The 24,504-nt window shown below is 32.9% G+C and overlaps 1 protein-coding gene across 1 annotated transcript in view; it reads left to right on the top strand.

Moving 5' to 3' along the window:
* tyn (trynity) overlaps positions 1-24,504 on the top strand; it is a 79,809-nt gene that overhangs the window by 21,207 nt on the left and 34,098 nt on the right. The window contains exons 2-3 of the mRNA XM_077431132.1: positions 15,521-15,594; positions 15,682-15,814. Of these exons, the coding sequence (XP_077287258.1) occupies positions 15,534-15,594; positions 15,682-15,814 (194 nt within the window). The 5' untranslated portion in view covers positions 15,521-15,533. The remainder of the gene's footprint in view (positions 1-15,520; positions 15,595-15,681; positions 15,815-24,504) is intronic.

A 24,504-nucleotide genomic window follows, 5' to 3' on the forward strand; every position in this document is an offset into this window, starting at 1 on the left:
CACGTATTTGAATTGCTAAATCGATTGTGCATGCATAATTAATGGTCCAAATTCGGCACGACATTCAGAAAGAAAAAAAGGCGAATTTCTGCATACGCTTAACTCGCGTGCATACCAGAGGAATCTTATCTAGACGACCATTGTTACGAAAATTAGAATCGTTTTCGTGTCTGCGGATAATTACACGCGGATTCAAGTCCAATTCGGAGATACGACTTATCTGATGCGGCGAGAGCCTGAGAAATTATAATTAAGCACTATTCTAGTACTAGATAATGTGCTTTGTATTATGTGATTATAATTTTTGGGACATTTTGCGACATTGCGTCTATTTTTTCGGGCCGAATTCGGGTCACCCGGTCACATAAAGAAAGAGTCCGAATTTATTTCGTGCCGAATCTTTCATTGTACGTGATATGGTTTCGGATCGGTCGATTGTATCGATTTATTTATTTATTCTTTTTTGCTCGGCGGTCGATAAATGGAAACGGTGTCGTTTATGCGTCATTGATTGCGTTGTGTGGAAAATTTTTCCCCGTATTAGCTAACGGGAGTGGAAAATGTGTGTAATATCTAATGTGCATGCATTGAATTCGGTTTTTAGTGTGTTTCGTCGGGTTCGTGGGAACAAAAAGACGGGTTTTTCATGTAACGGTGCGCTCCGTATCATTGTTGTTGGCGGTCTCGGGGCCTTATAAGGCCCCGGTAAGGTCAGGGGGAGGGTCGTGATATTACTTGAACTTGTAATTCCAAAAATACTTGAACGATCTTATCTGGATCTGGTGTGTGCATTCTGTACCGAGAAGCATTTGCATGTGGGTTACGGTCGAATTTTCAATGAACTGGTCTGAATTTTGTCGCCGATTTGGTTTACTATTCTAATCTGGTCTCTTTTGGGTGAAATGAGAGTGCTTTTAATATATTTGGATTTAGTTAAATGAAATATCTTAGATACGTACGTAACTTCATATACACATATATAGCCTACATATATACATAGATATACGATTCACTTTTCTATGCAGATTCAATGTCACAATCAAAAAAGTCACAGGAATAGTTTTCCACTGCTTTCTTCATTATCAAACAAAATTTTTTGTAATAGCATAAATTTCAAATTTTCAATAAAGTTATAATTATAAGAATTTAAATATACATATGTAATAGGTTATTTGTATATAAAGGATTCTTAAAAATATGTACCTACATATAGATTTTCCGAGGCTTAGACAGTGATTGTTCGATAGACTTAAAATATAAAATATGACTTAAAATATAAATATGATTATTTATTTAATAATATGGTAACCGAAGACGGCCGTAGTGGACCAAAAAGACTCAAATGTACTTAAAATCACAGTTTCGTTTTGATTACTAAATGTATAGGTACATATTGTGATTGTCTTGGTGGAGTCATTTGACTTAAAAGCTTAAACGTGACAGCTTTATAGTGAGACCTAACTGTCAGTGAGATGGCTTTGGTTTGTCTTGTCTTTTAATTTGTATTTCGTACTTAAAAAGTAAAATGTAAAGTTTTTTTGTTAATAATTTTTAATTTATACGAGGAAAGCCTAAAAGGTAACTCCAATACGCTTTCCTGTCCAGAAACATTGTACATTTGATAAAAGTATTATTAGTATTCTACAAAGTAAATACGTATCAATTACAATGCTCGAGGTTTGTGAAAATTACTGAAAGCTCGAGGTTTGTGAAAAAATGGGTAAGGTTGTCAATTTTATAGGAACCGTTTAAATGAAAATCAGATAAATTGGCAAAACGATCGATTTGGAGTCACAAATTTAAGGTCTGACCAGCAGAAACCAGTGGGATTTGAACCCGTGACCACATTTTTCAAAGCATTATTGCTAACCATTACATATTCTAATTCTTCTGGTCGAATATAAATCCATATTATTTTAGCCAGATTTATATTATATATAATCAAAATAAATGACATAAGTAATAGCTAGATATTTTCGTGGTACTTTTCCGAAGTATTGATCGAAACAGTTGACATTTTCTGACGAAATTTGCCGAACTGTAATTGTAATTTGTTAAATCACATATTAAACGAGTCTATAATAAGTAATATAAATATTACGTTATACGTTTGCATTTACATATACATATGTATACATGTGATATTCAAGTATGTCGAGGGTTTTAGTTCTACCCGCTCGTCGATATCTCCGAGATTTGCAACTTAACGGGAAAAGCGCAACATTAGATGAAGCGGACTCAAATGTACACCAACGGCAACGTTTAACACAAAACCCAACTCAAAGCCTAGTGTTTGCTCAAGTTACACATTATGTTTGAACATCGTCGACCTGTTTCGTCAAAGGAAATACTTGGACGTAGAGAGAGAGGAAGAAGAACCCCATATATATGTATAATACATAAAACGCATCGGACGAGCCGTCGGCGATTATCGCAGCCGAAGCACGCTCTATTACGGTACAACCAATCATCGGCAAACGCAACAAAACCAGAAAATCAGAAAACCAGAAAACGAACGCTCGATCGCAGTACCTTCACCGTATTGTCTTCGGGATATTGAAATGGTCGGTTTTGAAATCGACGTAGACTCGCATTTAAATATTTGTACATATATTGAATTACGTATATAATAATATGGGTATAATTTGATTGGCTATTAACCATCTTCATATTCTTCACATACATTGTATGTAGAATAGATTGGTCGATTTGTTGAAAATGTGCATTCGTTTGATTCGATTCAATCTAGGGCTTTCAAAAACCTTCGCGGATAAGAAAAAGTTCAAATGAAATCCTTCTATAATTTAGCAACTAAGATAGTTTTAAACGTATTTTTAAATGCTTTTTATTATTACGAAATTATGTTCACAATACATCTTATATCTATTTTAATAGCTACTGATCTACTGATCATTTTCTATTTTACAATTTAATTTAATTTGGTTAGTAATCACAGTATTATATTATTCTAATGTTAATCTAAAGCATAATAGGAAAAAGAGCTCAAAAACCTATTTACAATCCTTATAAATGTTCATAATATATCTAATACATAATATTAATTAAAGACTCTCTAAAGTCGATGACCTAAAGCAGATTGTGTTTAGCTAATCTGTGTTTATACCTGAAGGGTGTAGACATTTTGTTGTAATCACCGAGACTCTTCACAAGTGTGTTAGTATGGTTATTAGTGATTCTGTCATAGAATCTACTGGTTAGTTTGTTAGTAATGTCTGTAACAAACGGAATATTATATATGGCATGCAGTTTTTTCAGGTTAGTATATATGGGTGTATTATAAATTATTTTTAGGGATTTATTTTGTATTACTTGGAGCTTGGAAAGGTTAGTATTCGAGGCGTTATTCCATACAGGTGAAGCATAGGTTAATAATGGTAATATGGGCGCGCGATATAATTTTATTTTATTTAGCGTTGATAAAGAACTATGGCGATTAAATATTGGATATATTGAGGATATACCCCGCATCGCGTATAAATATAAACGTATAATTTTTTTTTAAACTTTTAATTTAAACGTATAATTTTATAGATCTATACAGATATGTACGTAATTTTAAATTTTTGTCATTATTTGTTTCATGGCGGTTTTTAAACGTATTTTTAATACCAAATTCGAATTGATATTGTTCTTACAATGTTCATTTTCGAAGGTAGACTTCAAAAATAAATTTAATTATTGAAACTTGAAATACTTAATAAGGTATTCGAATACTTCTTCTGAACTTCTGTATTTAATCATTCTATAGTTGTTTACAGCAGGCAAATTCCACGATATCTATAGAATACATCCTTTTGAATGCCACCTATTGAGCTTCTAGAGATGATTTTTACACCTGCATACTACCTACGTATTTTCATTATTGAGTTTATTGTGTGAAGGAATCCTCAGAGGGAATTCAATTCAGAGAGTTTTAACAAGACAATAAATAGTTCGGTCTGAGTGCATCTTGGATTTAATGAAACCGAAACGCATTGTGGGAACGATTTCTTCAAAATGTGTAATCGTAATGCGTCAGTGTAATCAGTAACGGTGTCGGCGTGGAATCCGGACAAGACGTGGTAAATGTGTTTGCCCGCATTTTTGTCTGCAATTTTTTTTATTATATCGCGGTTTTTGAACAGAAAAAAACGACAAACAAACGACAATTTGACACAATATGGCACCGAATGTCATTTTTTCCTCTTTGCAATTTTCTGGTTTGCGATTGAAGCGAAGATGTAATCACGATTTTATAACAGTACCTATTTTATGAATTTCGCACAATAATTTTTCCTGATCGTAAAATGTTTTATGCTTCTAAATGCTTTATTATTTAGATTTTATGATATATGATGATTGGGAGAGCATTTTATTGGGGATGCTTTGTATTAATTTATCATTTACAAATATTTTTAACACATGATTATAAATATACATTTATGTATATTTGATCTGAAAGTTATATAATGTTAAATGATCCTTTGAAAGGCATTATTATTGCCGCATTAAAATATTTTAAGTGGATTTCGTTGATATAACGCAAAATCATTGTTTTTATTATACCTTATAGTCGTCATAAGAGCCTCAAATCAAATAAAACATCGAAGTCTTAATAAAATAGACTTTCAGATTGATTCTAAACAGTACCCATTAAGATATGCAATAATTTCCATATAATGGCGTGGTCGGTCTAATTGCATGAAAATTAGGACTTTATTATTTAAATGAATTCATATGACACCTTAGTAATGACATAAACAGTCAGATTTTTCACATTTCTGATGTTAAGAAGCCTTTAATACATTTAATCTAGCTTATTTTATGTACATATAAAATGTTGAGGCTTGTTTAGTCGCATTATTATATGTACATATGAGTCATCACGACGGCCTAGAAAACCATAATTTTGATACTATATATGTACATAATATTACATATGTATATATCTACAAATAATCAATTTGTCTACACTCATTTTTAATACAATAATATACGTAACAGGAAGGTACTGTATATAAAAAAAACGGAAATATTTATTGTATCTGAATGTTTTATTGATTGTTATTAAACGTGTAGCATTTATATTATATAACAACCACGACTCCATTTATAAACAATTATCTGAATTATCTCAATGCGATCATTAAAATATATTGGTAATTTCGATGCACTATTTCAACGTAATTGATTTAAATCAGATCTCATTTCAACAATCGCCATATCCCATTAAAGTCATCAAACAATTACGCTTTATCGCATTATGTCCAAGTACCTTAAATATCACTCGATTTTACTCTTTAGAGCTATTTTAATTTTTCGTTTTTCTTATAGTTTTCTTATAGTAATAGGTCAAAATTCGAATTATATATGTGAATAAAAGTAAATTGCTGTTTAAATAATTGATCAACATTGGATCAGAGTTCGATTGATTCCTCGGACACCATTCATTCGGAGGGCACGTTGTGTGCGGTTTCCGGGGAAAAGCTTTTAATTAAAATTCCGATCGCACAATGTGGGTACCGATTTGTACGAACATCATGTATATTACACGTATTATTCACATCGTGACGAGAATCCACAAAATGCGGCTCGAAGGACCACCATAGACCGCAAAGCTACGTCACATCACCGAACAAATTGCTACGATTAATATCTATGACTTAATTTGGAGCAAACGGATCGTCTTAGAATTTTTTTTTCTGTTTCATATCTAAGGTTTATAATCAAAATAAGGAATAATTTAAATGAAAACGACAGAATAATTCGAAATGGCTTTCATTGAGGGCAAACAGACTCAACATTTCTAACGTCACACTTGAAATGACGGTTTTCTTGATTTGATACATATGATTGGTTAATCTAGTATAAATTGCAGACATTGTTTGCTTTGCCACAATGATGGGTTGATTTTGTGCGGAATTCGATTTCGATAGTCACGTCAGAAAAAATCGGCAATATCTGTCAGAAGAAGGTCGACTTAAAATCTCGTCAGCATGTTAAATCGAATGTTTTCAATTTCAATACTACGCAATTGATATAAATCGTGGCTTTCGTTCGGATATTCAAAATCGATTCGATGTACCGTTAAATACAATGGTTTCTGAATAAGGAAGAGCTCTCGTTTTGTCAATCAATCTTTAAAACGAGATTGCAGGAAATTGATGCGAAGCATTACGGTATTTGAGTGCAACAATTTATTATATTGAATCTGTCAGCTGCTATTTTTATGATTGAAGTTCTGGCATGGGCTGAAAATTTTATTGAATTTGATTTCGTATGATCATTGAAATATGCTTCACACGCTCAAGTCGTTCCAAATGCTATTGAATTGCATATGACATAAAAAAAACCATATCGAATTATTTATAATGCATTCTAACATTGCGAAGAAATGGTATTTCTGAAAACGCCCATACAAAGTATGATGGAATTGTTTATGGTATAAATGTATGGTATGGTAAATCTCAATGAATTTTCCATTGAAAGTAACGGAATTTCATACATATAGCTTTACTAGTGATAAAAATGATGTATTTGAACAATACAAGAAGCCGTATTACGATTTGATGTGTTCCTCGGGCACGATCGGTCCGTGGGAGCAGAGGAATAGGCATTGCACGATGTAATAATACGTAATGGAATAAAAAGGCATAGCATAACATGTGCAATAAATGCAACAGTAGCCGATTGTTGCATTGTCCATAACGGGACGAGAAGTCCTACCCATCATGATCATCAGGTATGCGACTTTGGTACGTGTATCAAATGCGATAATGGAAACCAGGTCGGATGAAATGCTACCGATTCGTCATACTGAAATGTTTGTGAATGTCAATGAGATAACTATGCATATGTAATGTACAAAGGTATCTTTTACGTTGAGATATTTTCATCGGTTCGACTTCGACAGGTGGTAATGTTTAAATATTTTTAATGCTGAAAAATTGAGGTGAAACTTCCGTACGTATGGTACATATGTATAGTGAATTGATTGTATGTGTTTGAATGCGTCACGAAACGTTTATTAAAGTGAAGTGAGTCCCTCGGAAGATACCCCTCCTTCTTGTTTCTTATTTGGTGTGTTTTTAAACTTTGCTGTTATGGAGGTTTTGTTTTCGTAATGTGTAGTGTAAAATACCCGGCTTAAATTAGTCATTTTAGTCTCATGTAGTGATAATAATGGCCAGTTTTTTATTTGAAAATTTAGTGATTATAATAGTGTAGTATATAAATAAAAATAAATCGCCAGTAAAACCTTTTAAAGTATTTTTTGACAAACAAAATAGTCAAGCAGTCTGTGACCGATAATATACCTATACATATGTATGTAACTTACTGTTCATCTATTTACTGCCCAAACCCAAGTTAGTTAGTGACCGAATAAATACAGACCCTTGGTAAATATTTCTCAATAATATTTAATTAAATTTATAGTAGAAATAGAAATCTATTTTTTTGAAAGCTTCTCAATAAAACTGTATCATAAAATTAACAAATTGCGACAGAACACAGCACATTTGTGTTTTAATATTAAATAATAAATATTATTCTTTTCAAAATTGAAACCGAACAAAATCATGACGAAATTGTTTTTATTTTCGATTATTTAAGCTAGAATCAAACAGATCAATTAGTATTGATCTGTTTGTGGCTTAAAAATAAATAATACACTTAAAATTATATAATGTATGCATTTCTTCATAGTCCCAAATTGAAATCGTGTATTTTGGCTAGTATTTTTATTTAAATTAAATCAAAATAATAAATTAATTAGAGTAATGAGACAAAATTTTATTCATAGTCGTTTCTGAAGTAATGTTTCAATGATAAATCAAGAATGTTATGATTGAACTGTTCTGATAGTGCAGCTCTCAGTTTGGTAATCAAATTGGATTTTATTTACTATATGAGCCGCTATATTTTAAAGTGGCGTAAGTTAAATTTTCAGATCTAAAAATACTTATTCAGTTTTACTTAGTTCACAAATTGTTATCACGACTTTTAATTCGATATGTTCAGAATTTTTGTAAGAATAAACTTATAACAAGCCACCAGTATTTTTTAAATATTTTCAAACCCAAAACATTATATTTAATGATGGAAAGTGGACTGACAAATATAGCGGCTCATATGTATATTAATCATATGGTTCTCGAGGCATTCCGAAGTCTTTGTTTTGACCGTTTCAGACGTCTCCAATCACCACATATGTATGTACATGATTATCAATCAGATTGTACCAAATTTGATAATGAGGAGCTGTCTAGACATTATAAACTGTAAAGCAAATTCTTGAAAGAAAACAAAAGTTGAGAGTCTCAACATGTATTTGCAAAGCAAAAAAAAAAATCAGAAACAATGCAATATAGCGGATAGTTTAGCAGTTCGATATGCGAATGGCGTGTTGTTTGGCCGTTCGCTTTTATCAAACCATCAACTTCTTACCACGCCATTGTGGCATTATTGCCCATCTTTCCCATTACATAATAATGCACTCGTGGGATTTAAGCGTGTACCGTTTCAGCCGGTCCAAACTGCAATTACATATAGCAATCACCGATAATCGTAACCAGGCGAACTCTCCACTAATTAATTAATTCAATGATTAATATATTATACACGAGGGTACCGCTAAAATAATATTTTTTTTACCTTTTGGCAATCGGTATCGAACAACCGTTGCACGGCCACTTCGCATCCTGTTTATCTGACGTCTAATTTCCAGGTGACTTTAATTAAGATGTGTGTGTCTGTGTGTGTGTGTTTGAGATCAGTTCCGGTGAGGTAACTCCCTTGAAACTGTCTCGGTATTTAGTTGTTTGAACCAGTGACTTGTAATAAAAAAATAGCTGTCAACCCAGACCGCTACTGTTAGCTTCCGCTTTTTTAAGATTTTATCATCGCAATAATTATGACAATTACGACGATCGGGTGTTTGGATATTTACGAGCTATATATTATATATAAGTCATTTTTAACGTTTTAGTGCTTTTTAATCCTATTTCCAAACTGAATTTGCTTGCGAGCATGTCACAAATGGATGCGGTGCATCCGCTCTAAAATCGCCAGACAAATTGAACGACAGATTAACGGACGGCTGTTTTAAATGCAATTCTCGTCTTCTCGAATGATAGATTGCACATCAGATGACGGGTAACCTTTCGATGTGCACAGATGCAATTATTAAAATGGAGTTTAATAAGGCAAGATTCGATAAGTTCCGAATCTTGCCTTATTAAACTCGCCAGAAAGATACAATTCAATTTTAATAATTGTATCTGTGCACATCGAAAGGTTACTCTTCATCTGATGTGCAATCTATCATTCGAGAAAACGAGAATTACATTTAAAGCTGCCGTTCTGTTAATCTGGCGATTTTAGAGCGGATGCACCAAACCCGTCACAAATGAATCGCCGACTTTTGATTTTGATTTGATCTTGATCAGATTTGATTTTAAATCTGCAATATGTATTTAAAAAAAAAACGATTTGAAGACTGTAGTAATTTAGCTCAATTTTTTTGCGAAGGGAAACATACATAGAATAGGCTTGTAAAAATATTCAAAAATCATTGAATAAGAATATTTTATTATACATCAATTAATCAAGCATACTCGTCTAACAGATTGTTCCAAAGCGATGAGTGTGCTAAACAGATTAAGAATGGAAAAAAGTACACGAAAATACAAGTAAATATACATAAATGGAAGAAAAGAAACAGAGAAAAAAACTCAACCGTTCTAATTGGTCGCGACTTCCGTAACTATGATATGATAATTCCGTAATATGACGTTAAAGCGAAGTTATCCGACTAAAAAGTGACACATTTTGACTGTGCAATTTTTAAATTTGAATTTTGTAATGTTAAAGCAAAGATTCATTAAATAAAAATACTACTTTTTCGTTTAATTTAGAACATATTGTGTTATTGAAACTTTGACGGTTAACAATCCATATCAGTTTGAAGTCTATGAGAATGTATTTATATTTATCAATTTTTAAAATAACGTTTGTTCGTTTTAAAACAAATATTTTGCACCTTAAAACGTTTATATGGATTGTTTGTTTTCAAAAGTATTTATTATTTTCGCGTAAAAGCGTTGATGCATTCTGCAAATGATTTTAAATTTGCAAATAGAATGAGCTGTATCGCTACAGTATGTATCGCGAGATGATGATTTTTTTAGCAATGGCTTTACAAATTCGAATCCCAATTAGGCAGAAGCACTATAAATATATAGGGAACATCCTAAAACACCATGGGCCATTCAATTTTGTATAGATGTGCTGAAATAAGCCCACGTTCTTCACATTGCGGATTATATGTACTGTTAGATCCGATTTCGACCCGAGTGATTCGCGCTGATCGTCCGTCATTATTGCGGTGATAGACGATGGTGATTTACTGTTTTTTGGCAATATTATAGACGGACAGGCGAACTTTGATCTCCCACATCTGAACAATTGCAGTTCTGTGTTTGCTATTCTCGTTTTGTTTGTGCTTCTGCATCAAATTTCAGACGACGTGAACGTCCCGTTATCTCTGTGCATTTCAATGCGTTTGACTTGAATGGTTGAATGTCGAATTTGAAAGGTGTTATTTTAGAATGTTTGCTATTGCATTTTATTGATTGATAAACCGTGGTTTCTAGGACACGTTGTACTGAGCTTTACTTTTACATATGCTTCCTTTTCAATAAAGGATATCCTCTTTAAAGTACTCGTTAGTAAAGATACTTCTGATCATAAATTGATTTTATCAATGCGATGTTATCACTTGTATGCGAATAAAACAATTTACAAGAATATACAAGACATTTAAATAATGCTTTATTTTCGATATTCTTGTAACTCTTCTTAAAACTTTACGTCAAAGCTAGTGAAGTGTCCTAATATTGAAAAAGTTTTAAATTCCGTAATTTAGATCAAATATTTACTTCTTTTCGAAAGGTGAAAATTCTTCAAAACGTTCAGTCGATTCTAATATTAATTCAATTCCTTTTTAAAAGAAACATTGTAGTTGACTTTTAAAAACCTCAACATGAGGTCGTCTTTTCGTTTGAAAAAAAGCAGTTAAGCTAAATTTTGAATTCGATTTATAATACCTTTTTGAAAGTCTCAAAAAGAAAAAAATGGTTCAATGTAAAAATTTATATCTATTTTCAATCATATAATACAGGTATGTTTTACAGGTTTGTAATCTTTTAAATTTTTGGGCATTTCGGGGGACGATAAATAAATTTAAATAAGGAGTAAGGCGGGGGGGGCTAGTCTTAATTTAAAGGGAGACGACGACTTGTAGCTACTTTACATATAAACATTTTATAAAATATTTGTCGATATATGTATGTATTTTTTAAATATTAATATCAAAAATAAAATATTATCCTTAGTTAGAAAAAAATATGCGCCGCACACGAAAATTTAGTTAAAATATTATACTTACATATATATATGTACATATGTATGTACATACATATATCTGCTGGTGAGACCTTAGATTTATGCTCCAGTTGATCATTTCTTATTAGAGTTTGTGAATTTATCTGATTTTCATTGAAACGGTTCCAACAAATTGGCAACCTTACACATTTTCTCACAAATCTTGAGTTTTCAACAATGTCGAATTTCACTAAATTTTATAAAATGCTGCAAATTTGACCATATAATGTCTTTGTGGATTTTAATTGATATGTATATAGGATCCGGATGTGAAGGATTCCAAGTGAAAAGCGCAGATTCAGTCAGATCTATTTATTATAACCATGTCGTCCGGCTTGTTCTCCAACAAGTGACCATAGCAACACGCATCCGGTCTCTCCCATGCATACCACACACACTTTTATCCCTAGCAGTTTGGCCAACCACACATACGGCTCGTTTAAAAATCATTCCTATATGTATTTGCTTTGTATAATACTAATAATACGTATCAAATGTGCAATATTTCTGGCCAGGAAGGCGCATTGGAGTTTAGGCCTCCAATGCGCCTTCGGCGCATTGGCGCATTAGATCCGAAGGCGCATTAGATTCTTGTTAGGCCTCCTTGGTATAAATTAAAAATAAATAAATAAATGTTCATACATACATTTGAGATTTAAATTGTAACTATTTGTCAAAAGATCCAAATGGTGTATTTACTCGGAAAAGCCTGATCTATAAAGTTACCTTTTTTTACTTACCTCCTTTATTAATAAATTTATTTGATTTTTTTTTTGAAACAGCTTTATTTGTTAAGCAAATAAAAAAATCAATGACTCCAACATTCAAATCAGATTATTCTACATTGTCGTTTTAAATTTGGATCATTGACCCTTGAACCGATCGCCTTAGGATCGGTGTCATACCCATTGGAACGTCGTCCGGATAAATCCGTCGATGAAATCTGAATCGGAAGCCGGTGAACCGACGCATTCTCGCGTCGAACGTGCGTTGCCCACTAGAGCGGGGAATGTGTGCCGATCGACTTCGGACAAGACTGTGTTAACCGTTAACGGTGTCGCCGCTCGACCGCCTCCACATTAACAGTTATCACGCCGGCAAGAGTGCGCGCGTTTTGCGTTCAGGTACATATGTACATATATATATTATAGACCAAAACCATCTAGTCCCGCACTCAGTTACTATCATACCTGGGGCTCGCTTGCCTTTCAACGATCCATCTGGTAACGATTTTTACCAATTTCATCGATTCGATTCTCACGATTTCGAATGATAAAAAATGTACATGTATACGTAAAAATATTAAGTGAATTCGAATGATGTTCGCTTCGGAACATCCGCTGTCAGTTGCACGTGACTTGTTTAGTATTATGTTGTGTTAGGTGTAAGTGGCTGGTGCTACCTGGTGTACCTACGTTTTTAAACTTGTTTATTTGTATTTGAAATCCAAAAATATGCGGCTTTGTGTGCAAAAGTGTGTGTATTTTTTTAAGTGAAAGTGGATTCATCAATTTTAATTTTTCGAGTCGCACTCATTTTCAGCTTTAAATCCGAAAAAGGTCTTATTTTCTGAAAAAATCTTCTGGGATGAGCTTTTGTATTGAAAATAAGGGAAGGGAAAATTTAACAAATTACTAACTTATATATCTATAGGTTTCTGTATTTATTTAAAGTCGATTCTTTTTTTTTGTATTGCGAACACGTTCTAGGGAAAATCTTGTTGAGAAATATATTTTATTTAAATTAATTATTTTTGATACGTTTTACTTTCTTTAAATAATATCAAAGAAACTCATAAAATCATCAAAGAAAATATTGATACGTTTTGCGTGTAAAAATCATACACAAATAAGAAATATTAGAATGACGGGAACCAATTTTTAAGACTATTTTTTGAGTTGGAAAAATAACTATAATTTTGGATTTTCTTAATTTAATTTGAGACCTGATATTTGCATATTTATTATAACACTATTTCGATAAAAAAAATTAAGAAGTGTTGCTTTTTATATTTAAAAATGTGATGGTTGTATTTTTAGTGATACAAATCATACTAATTTATATATTCAGTGCTTTATGTTGATTTTTTTATAGTTTGCAATAAAAAATCAACGAGAATCAACTGTTTAGCTTTAAAATATGACCATACATATTTTTCATACATGTAATATACATCGGTCTAAAAAAGTATTCGTAAAACTGTCAAGTAGTCATATTTTACATGCCGATGGTTTTTGTTTTTATACGTTTTCATAAATTAAAATACACATTTTTTCGCCTTAAACTAAGCCATTAAAACTTGCACGCTCTCCTCTCGCGAACGGTATGTATAATTATCTCCATCAAAACGTCAAAAAGTGGATCCGGAGATTTTAAGCTCACACTTTAAGATCGCGCAAATAAAAACACCATAAAGCGTAGAGACGCGGCGAAAACGTGCGACATTATTCAAATACATACATCGAACCGGTCGACGTTTATTGCATTTTCAGAAACGGTTATTCAAAACTGGATCGTCGGATATTTTAACTGTACACCGAATGAAAGCTTAACCTGCATAAGTGCATAGTATGGTGACACGATTGTTTCTGTGTTGCACTCGATACGATCCAGTTTACCGCTGGGAATGCAATCGGCAGATTCGAACGAGCCAACTATTTAATGCATAACATCCCCATTTACGTGTGTGATACGCTTTTGCGACGAGAAGTATTTAATTTCAACGCGTTTGGTAATAGTATCATAATTGCTGATGCGTAAATTCAACCTGATTGATGACCGCAATGGGAATCTCTTGGGTCTTGGGGAAACGAGCGTGCTATCAGCTTACACAATAATAATGGAGATAGAGAACAAATTGCACGTTGGATGGCTTCGGAAAAAGTTCACGCGATCGTCTTCTTCTCCTTCGTCTTCATCTCCTTCATCATATTCCCAAGCTGATTAACTCTCGGGCAAATTGTAGAGGAGAGGAGGTTGGCGTTGTGAGAAAGTCTTGGGTCAAATTTACACGAACGCGTGTTTTATATCGTTTTTATATACGTATAGTCTTTAATTATATAGTCCTTAATAATTAGCAATTTGCTATTAATTAAATAAATAAATAAATTACTATTGAAAGAAAAAATCTCAAATTACTTTATATGTAGGTATATATTTTATATGAATCTGCAGTGCAGATGAGTACGCATATTTTTCAACATTTTTTTTCATTATACGTGACTTATTTTTTTATTTCATCGCAATTCAAAGAATCGTGTCTTTTCAGTGCAATTTTTTATTTTCTTGTAATGGCTTTGTTTTTAAGTGTATGGAATTTTGAAGAAGCGTGATCGATTTCATCTTAGAAAACTATGCACGTTTGAATAAATGCCTTTCTCTTCACACTATTTATTAATTTTAAAGAAATAACATTATTGATACACTCTTTCAAGTATTTATTAATATTTTGTTTTATTTATTAACTTTTTATTTTAATTTTATTCCACTGTTTTTATAAGATGTGAACACACGTATTTAAAGTAAGCGCATTTTAACGTGACTGTTCATACATGTATTTAGTATTTATCATAAAAAATGTATAATTAGAATTGTATGCCTCATATAAAAAGTATATCAAAACAACTATTCATGGAATTGAAAAGAGTTTTTTATGATAATTCAATTGTGGTTCAACATTAAATAATTTAAAAGAGGGCGATGCTGGGTACATCTTTTAGTGAAAAACATACAGCCAATTTTCCAAACTATTAAAATAATTTAAATTAAAATATTTAAAGCTATACAGATTTTTAATACCTTTTCATTCATTGAAATGTTGCACTTAAAATGAAATATAATACATACATATAGATATTTTACAATGTAATAGTATATTTTAATATATGTACATTGAAAATATACACTCAGTTCACGTCTCGATAGTAAATATAATTAGAAATGAAAACGAGCATGTCTTACAACAAACTTACCATTAGCAATTTCAAAGGTCATAAAGCTGACCTTTGCGTATTCCAACAGCATGTTTACATCGCAGACATCTCATTCTAATAATTTTATTTCATTTTCTTTGCAGATAAAAAACCAAAATGAGGGAATCAATTCAGAGAATAGTCTTCTTCTTCTTGTTGACAGTCGTCACAGTGCAAAGTGAGTACACACACACACACACATACAAAATTACATTTTATTAGACTTGTACGATTGAAATCTGGATTTTATTGCTTGTTTGAATAGGTCGTATAGCCTTTGAGAAGCTGACTGATTACGACTTCACCGGCAGCACTTATTACACCGTGAAGAACCTCTCTTTGTACGAATGTCAAGGATGGTGTCGCGAAGAACCAGATTGTCAAGCTGCTGCATTCAGGTAACAACATTAATTCCACGTAATCGACACGTAATATCCGATGTGAATGCCTTGCCTTGCCTATTCAGTAAAGTATCATAAGAATTAAAAATATATTTAGCAAGACAGGCCTGACACATGTTAAACCAAGTGCAATTTACATTATCTACCACTATGTAATTCACACAGTAGCAAATCAAACACACACCTGTCAATCTTTTCATATATAATATTATTTTGAAGAAAATAAAGGACATCAAATCATAATCGTTTGATAATTTAAAATTTAAAACAATCGTATTTATTACGTACTAGTTGTTTTGCCCGGCATCGCTCAGTATTTGTAATATAAACAGCTTAAACATGGCGAATATATCTGTTTTTTTTTATTAAAATTATTTGAATCGAAAAAAATATAATATTCAACCAATTGAATTGTTGTCATAGAAACTTTGTTTTGTTTTCGAAGTTCCCAACCAAAGATACAAACATACAAAGTCTCTTTCGACATTATATGTATATTAGATGAGCATTTAAAAATGCCCAAACTAAACATTAACTCAAAATCTAGAATTGCTATACCAAAAGTGAATATTGAAAGCAATAGTCGGATATTTTCTCCATTGATTGTGATTTTTTATTGCTTTAAAATACTAAATAATCGATTATCTAGCGAATTTTAATATTCAAAAATATTTTTTCCCTGTGATGTAATGAGCTTATTTCGCAAATTTTTCATTTTACAATGTTTATATGGATTGGTTTTCTCGTTTTTTTTTTTTTTTATCTAAACGTAATAATCCTAGCGGTAATTTTCTTTTAAATTTCAATAATCTAATATATTTATTATTAGATATTCCATGTTCAAACTGTTTATATTACAAACACTGAGCGACGCCGGGTAAAACAACAGTATCTCATAAACAAAACAATCATTAAAAAGTCAAATTTAGTACAGATGGATTAGTCTCCGTTTCGGTATTATTTTTGTTACTCAGTGTAATCAAATACAGGTTTGATAACGTTTATAAATTGCATCTTTAAATATTGCAGCGTTATTATTTTTAGCGATAGTCGATATTACAAAATAAAGGACAAAATATACAAAATACATCTAAAGGACAGAGCAATGAAATAAAGGACCGTCCTCTTAAATAAACCTGACCGACAATCGGGGATTTTGACATTGAACTTGAATAATGCAAGTGCGCTTAACGGATGCGGTGAAATTGCAATGAGGAAATTACGTTGCGCAATATAATCGAGTGCTAATCGCGTCTCTCACGACAAGGTCGTTTAGAGGTATTTTCCTCTCGTCGTGACGAAGAGGTAAGAGTAAGACCTCCGTTGAGGTCTACGTCCTCTGCGACCACACTCGCCTCTATTATTGTTAATGCAAGTGCATTCCCCTGCACACAATCAACCCTGCTGCACATCGCATCGGTGCAACGCAGCCACATTGTACTACAGGACGATCCGAAAGTATCTACCGTATAAAGTCTAATGCGTGCTTGTCCATTATGCAAATATGTACATATATGCAGTCTTCAACTCGGCCCCGCCGTATTTGGCATACCATACAATATGGTACTCTAATCATGGACTACAGAATTTATGAAAATGTTTCAATTTTTTATTGACCCTCCCTCACCGAAGTGCCTCAATTTTTTTTCGTAATAACTATGTGGTTTTCAAAGCTGTGCAACCTATATTTCTTGTATTCCTAGAATGAACTACAAGACATTTATTTTAATAGATTGTGTATGATTTAGAAAAGGGGTACATCGTAAAAAATTACATTTATACATTTGTACGTTCCAAAGTGTGATTTAAAGGCGGTAGCGTTAAGTCATGTTTTTGACTGTTAGCTTGCATATTCTTGTTGATCGATGAATCAATGCGAGAGAAAGAGACAGCTATATTTTCGTCGCTTTTGGCGCGTGGCTATTGAATCATGCAGTCGCCTGTTGGCCTTACCTAAGTGCGTTTGCGTGTTGACGCTTGTCGTTATTTTTTAATACAAAAATAGTCAAAAACATGCTATAGGACTAGAACTTTTTTATGTTGATGTATAAAATGATTAATAGGATATATATTGAACCCATTTGTATTGAGAAAAGCTGTATTTTGATTTAAAAATACTGGGATCTTACTCGACGCTTCGTCCTTCAAAGGTTAATAATTTTCACTCACTCGAGCAATGCCGGGCAATTCGGTCGGCACTAGTACCGCTTAAATACCACATTTATCAGCAGCGTGGACTAGTGGTTAGCATATTTTGAACATTGGTTCAAAATATGTGGTCAATGGTTCGAGTCTGACTGGTGGCTGCTGGCCAGATCTTGGTAAGTGACTCCAGGTCGATTGTTTCCTACCAGAGTTTTTATCTGATTTTTCTGATTTCATTGTTGAAATGGTCTCACATCAAATAGGCAAAACCATCTTACCTATTATATCACCACTATTTGAATATTATTTCTAAAATTATAATCTATAAATTTAAATATGCACAAGTTTAATACCACAGGTGTCGCTCAGGGGCAACTTGCAAAGTTTTCAAATTAAATTAAAAAATATATGTTTGTTCGTTATACAATTCAAAGGTTTTCAATTTGTAATTGCCAATTTGATTTACAATCACGGTTGTTTAAACCTAACTTTTGGTATTGATATGGGTCTGAGTCGTTAGAAGGTTTTTTTGGCTGAGCAAAGCCAGGCAATTTGATAAGTACAGGGCTACCTTTTTTAAATTATGCGCATTTTAAATTTGCGTCGCGTAATAAATCCAAAATTTTAAGCTTTAACGATCGGAGCCGAGTGTATAAATCTTCAAATTTAAATTGCCTGTCGAATTTCAGTGCTTTTTTAATTTATTGAGCTTATAATGTTTTTTTTATAGCAATAGAGCTTTTTCATCGGTCGAATCTTTTAGTATTATAAATCAATTGGTCGTTTATATATTGCCTATATTTTTTAGAACCAATCTTCCTCATTATGAAGATGTTTATAATGTAATAAATTGAGATTGAGCAGTATGAAATAAAATGATCATTGATCAATTTTTCATTATTTTACAAATGTTGTACTTGAGCTAGTATTAATAAAAAGTATTAGTAAGATGTAACATTTTTTTTCATCACTTATCATTACATCTCATTTTAGTAGAATCGCAAGTCAGAAAAGATTTTTTAGTTATTTTTTATGGTATTGGGAGGCCATAGGACCGCCCATATCGCTTAAACTTAAACGTCAATAATGAGCAAGAAGTTGTGGTGGGATTTACTTCAAATTGCACTAAATAATTTGTATTATCGCGTTTTATTATTATTTTAAAAAATATGTCTTGTATATTTTCAATATTTTAAGGTAACTCAATTGCTTACACTGACCAAAAACTATGAATAAATATTAAATAATTTGGCTTTAATTGACAAGGAAAACAGTAGTAAAGCTCGGTGGTTGCGTTAATGATTACCACCGAGAGGTTTCCGGGTTCAATCCCTGGGTTGACCTCCATTGAAAAGAATTTATTCGGAGTACTTCTGCAATGCTGTTGGTCACACTTGGATATTTATGACTTCGAGTCGATTCTTTCCTATCAGAGATTGCCAAATTATCTGATTTCATTCTTAAAATAGTTCCATATCGAATTGTCAAAACCATCCTACCTACTATTTGTCACTACTATTTGATTTTTTCTAATAAAATAAAAATATCAAGAAAAACGGATATTAATAATGACTAAATAGACAACATTAATACTGACCATATATGTACAATAATACAATACTCGGCTGATTTAAACTTTGACCAAAATACACTGACATATTAAAAATTCGGTCACCGGAAAAATGCACTCGAGATAGTTGCACTCTCTAGACATCCAAACTTTGAAAGATGCTCAAAGAGAACTAAAGCGATAGAATTCCACAAAAAAGTATCAAGGGGTATTTGTATGTTATCCGAGGATGCCGACCCTTTTTAGTGGAATTCTATTGCGTAAGTTCTTTTTGAGCGCCTTTGAGAATTATGACTTCTCGAAACTGCGCTACTATGCAGTGCAATTTAGTGCATCTTTCCGGGAACCTAAAAACTCAGATCATCATTACAGAAAGTTTGTTCACACGCAACCAAGACATATATCATACATTGTTCCACGATCAATAAACAAACACTCAAATCAATTGTTCCACGATCAATAAACAAACACTCAAATCAATTGTCAAACAAATTTATTGTATGTATGCCTGCCTAATACACGATCAGTTGGCACACAAACTGATTCGTTCACGCTCATCACTCAAAATGAATAGATTAGGACTTATTCAACACCCTGTACGTAGATAGACACGCTGATGTGTGCGCAATGAAATTTATGCATTGAAAAAGTGATTGATGGTGATGATTTTTTTTTTCACGACATATGAGCGCCACTTTGATGTATTCAATTTTCTACGGCCTTAATAAGTGTTGTTTTTTGCCCGTTAGAAGAGAGGAGAATCTTCCCCACAGACAGATAGATGCCCTGGCACAAAACCAATTTTTGCGAATTGAAATGATTCGCGAGAATGGACCATATGATGCTGATTCTATTTCTGACCGGCTTCGGCTTCCTTATTATGGTATAATAATATTCGCGAAAACCAGTTTGCATGAACGATGACCATGAACTATTTATTATTTATAATATATGGATGTAACTGTGTCTTTAGTTTTTTTTTTATGCATATACGTAAGATTTGAGGCATCGATTTTATACATAATAGATTTTTTTAATATTTTATTTTATTTGTGATAAATCTATCAACTGTATGTACATATGTAACAGTCCAAATATTAAAATTTCATTTTTATTGATCAAAATACATACATTTGTGAATATGTATGTAAATATTCCTGGTTGACTCTTCTGTATGTGCATTTGTAAATCAGTGATTTTCATAGTTTTATTTTCTTCCTTGTGATTTAAAATTGAAGATATTTTTATATACTTTTTTGGGGGTAAGGATTCAAGCATTCAAGCAAGTCTTTCGAACACTTTGAAAGTAAATTTAAGATATTTTCCAAATACAAAAAATCACTATTTAAATAAGCATATGTTGCAACGCAGGAATTTTTTAAAAAAGAAAGAAGTAAATTTTTTATAAAAAATAATTTCGATTTATTATACACCTATGTATGTATATATGTACATACATAGATTTCAATGTGGGATATTACAATTACATACAAATTATTTTTAACCATTTAATCGCCACGCGTTTTTAGAAACTTATTCGATTATATGTTTAGTGCCAACCCTTGACACTACCTCTTGAATATATCACAAGCTGATGAAAAATATTGACTTTTTTCAATTTAATTAGTATCACAGAATATTTTTAGATGTCACTGTGAAGAAACCAAAATTAATTTCGATGCATAGCCTTAAATACGAAGAAGCGCGCACCGGTGCGCTTATGGCGATGAAGTGGCTAAAAGTATATCCGTTGCAGACAAATCTTATATATAAAACAGAAACGGTATCTGTAATTTATATCTGATTTACTGTCGTCAAAGTGGTTTCTGATTGGCTGGATCAAAGACGTTTTGATTGGTCGGTCATTAAATAATATAACTTTTTTTCGACTCAAATGTGTAAAGATTTAATAAAAAAAAACAAATGAAGATTTTTTTCGTGGTTTTCATTTCATTTCCATATACCGAGCGAAGCCGGGTAGCACCACTAGTTATGAATAAAAATAAACATATTTTTCTCAGCTTCATCAGACATTTTATTTAGAAGAATAGTTAATTTCTATCTTAGCACCTTTTATGGATTGGTGGTGGTTGCTTTTGAGAGCCATGTATTATATTTATGGAGACTGTTTTTAATTAATATATATATAGATATATACATACATATTATATGTCAATACAGTAAGTCCTTCTATTTCTCTAAATATAGTGAATAGAGAGTAGTTTCGAGAAGCAGACTCTAGACGAGGCAAATCGTGTCATAGGCTTTGTACCAACTGAACTGTGTTTTTCGATTGCTATACAAGATGTATATGCAATATATAAGATCATATCACTTATTATTGATAGTCACATACGTCCTTCTTCTCTCTTTGTATTTTATACGTTCATCTCAATTATATATCAGGGCTGTTCAAAGTTGCGTACACACAGTTATTTATCTCGCGCCGGCTAAACATTACACAGGGCAGTCTCGGGCTATTAAAAGTAAATAGAAACCAGGAAGACGAGGTCGATTCGGGACCAGAACTGGTTTCTGCTTGGTTCAGAAGCCAGCTAGTAGATAACGGACACCGCAGGAGGTTATTACCGAGACGATCGTAATAGGATATATAGCGCCTGTGCTCATTTCTGGTTGCTCAGCTGCCTATTAATTATAAGAGAATGAACGCCACTCTGTCGGATTGGATTTTTAACCCTTCGATTGAACACTCCTGGCCCTTTGAACGATGAAGCGATTAATTATGAAATTTCAACGAGTTACGGTACCGCGCAGTATGTATGCACGTGCCTTGTAAAGATGCCATCTTGAGCTGAACAGCGAACATACTCGTACTACGCAAATTACGGCCTCATAGAAATTATCGTGAGGATTCGAGAGGCCCAATGACTGCCCATGTCTTTGCCAAGTGGTAATGCATTTTGAAAATATGTGATTGAAGTCATTGATGTATTAAGGTCTGTTCATACTTACCAGCACTGCACGACCCCGTTTCAAATATGTCATTTTATTACATTTCTATTCATATCTACCTACACGTCGTGGTCACGTCACGTTCACAGCACTTTGGCCGAGTGCAAGGCAAAATCGGCTTACTTATACATTACAGGACATGACGATACGGCGCAATATTGCTTACGTCGTGTTGTCGAATACTTACAATATGAATGCATACACGTGCATTCGTAGCTACGCGTCAGAATACAAGTCAGCAAAAATGTTTCGGCGTTTATCGAACGAAAAATTATGTATAATCGCGTTTTTGTTGGAAGAAGAAGCTCAAGAAGGCAATACAAAAGCACGGAGAAGTTTTGATGTGCATCCCATGTTAAAAAATAGAAAAACCGAAGGAGAGTTTTGGACACTGTATAAGGAGCTTGTGGATGATGGACAAATTTTTTTTAAATATTTCCGTAAAAAATTAAAAAAATTTTTAAATATCTGTGCCAAAACCATGTCGAAAGATTGAACAGCTGTCAACTGTCACTATCGATAATTGGTCCAAAACAGCAAAGCGGCAGACTCATGGCACGTAATTCGCGTGTATATTGCCACGATGGCCAAAAAAACGGATACAATACGTTGTCGGATGTTGCTGTAAGGTATCAACAGGAAATGTCGGGTACTGCTGTAAGCCTGCCGTGGCGTAAACGTGACGGTTGGTATGAATATACCCATACAAAATGTACCAAAGAATACTTTTCGTACGGCCGGATACCTGCTGAAGTCGGTACGTGCTGACTAGGTATGAACAGACCTTTACTCGTAGAGATTTGTCTGCAGACAAATTATTGGTCTCTAGCATTTTTAGAAGCAAGCAACTTTTATTCAAGGATTTATATTATCTATATATGTATGTACATACATATATAAAATTGAATGTCTGTTTGTCTGTCTGTCTGTCTCGTATAGGCTCCTAAGCCACTCAACCGATTACGATGGAACTTTCAGGATTTGTTGTATGCATGTCCGGGAAGCTTACTGTGAAAAAAAACCTCTTAATAATAATAATATTTGAATTACGATTTTACCGACGCGAAAGTTTGAAGCGCCATTGTATATTCAAGGAAATGTGTTCGTTGGTAACCACGTTACCAGTTGGTTTATGACGACACGGCTTTGAAGAGACGTTAGTTGAGCTCCAACCATCACTTGAAACTGGAACGGGAACGGAATTACATTACTTTACTGGTATCTCAATACTTCAATTGACATACATATATGTAGATAGAAACGTTAAACAAATATCTCGACTTCATTTCTAAGAATCATTTATCGAAGAAATGAAAATGAAAATTGTGGATTAAATTAAATGTCGTAGCCAGATACCCTACGAGAGATTTTTCTGCACACAAATATCTACGTGTGTGACTACCATAGCGTGGACTAGTGGTTAGTATATTATGCTTTCGAGCAGAGTGGTCACGGGTTCGAGACTCACTAGTAGCTGGCCAGACTTTGGTTTTTGAGTCCAGATCGATCGTTTCTTGCCAATTTTTCTGATTTTCATTGAAACTGTTCCTGTAAAAATTGGTATCTCCTTTCCTATTTCTCTTGCTAATCTCAAACTATTCAATGTCTTGAGGTTCGCCGATTTTTATAATAAAACTTGCAAAAATTTCTCTATAGATGTCCTTGTGAATGATGTTTACATGCATTTGCAATATCGCAATGCTACTTTGCAATGTTTGACCATATATATCGTATATATGTAAAGTCAAAATATATAATAATAATTATGTATTTTTATATAATTTAGTGTTTCATGATCTGTATTAGTACACTAGTCGCTTTGTTACGATCTGTAAAGACGATTTTTATTCAATCGATTATGTTCGATTCAATAAATAAATTAGTAAATAAATGAGGTGAAGCTGTCATATTTGATTATGGAAAAGTGTAGAACTGCCCCCGCCGCTATGTGGAAATGTTTTCATTAGTGCTTTACTGGTTGATTTGATTAATTCATGTG

Source organism: Arctopsyche grandis, chromosome 5 (genome assembly GCF_051622035.1).
Source record: "Arctopsyche grandis isolate Sample6627 chromosome 5, ASM5162203v2, whole genome shotgun sequence".
NCBI lineage: Eukaryota > Metazoa > Arthropoda > Insecta > Trichoptera > Hydropsychidae > Arctopsyche > Arctopsyche grandis.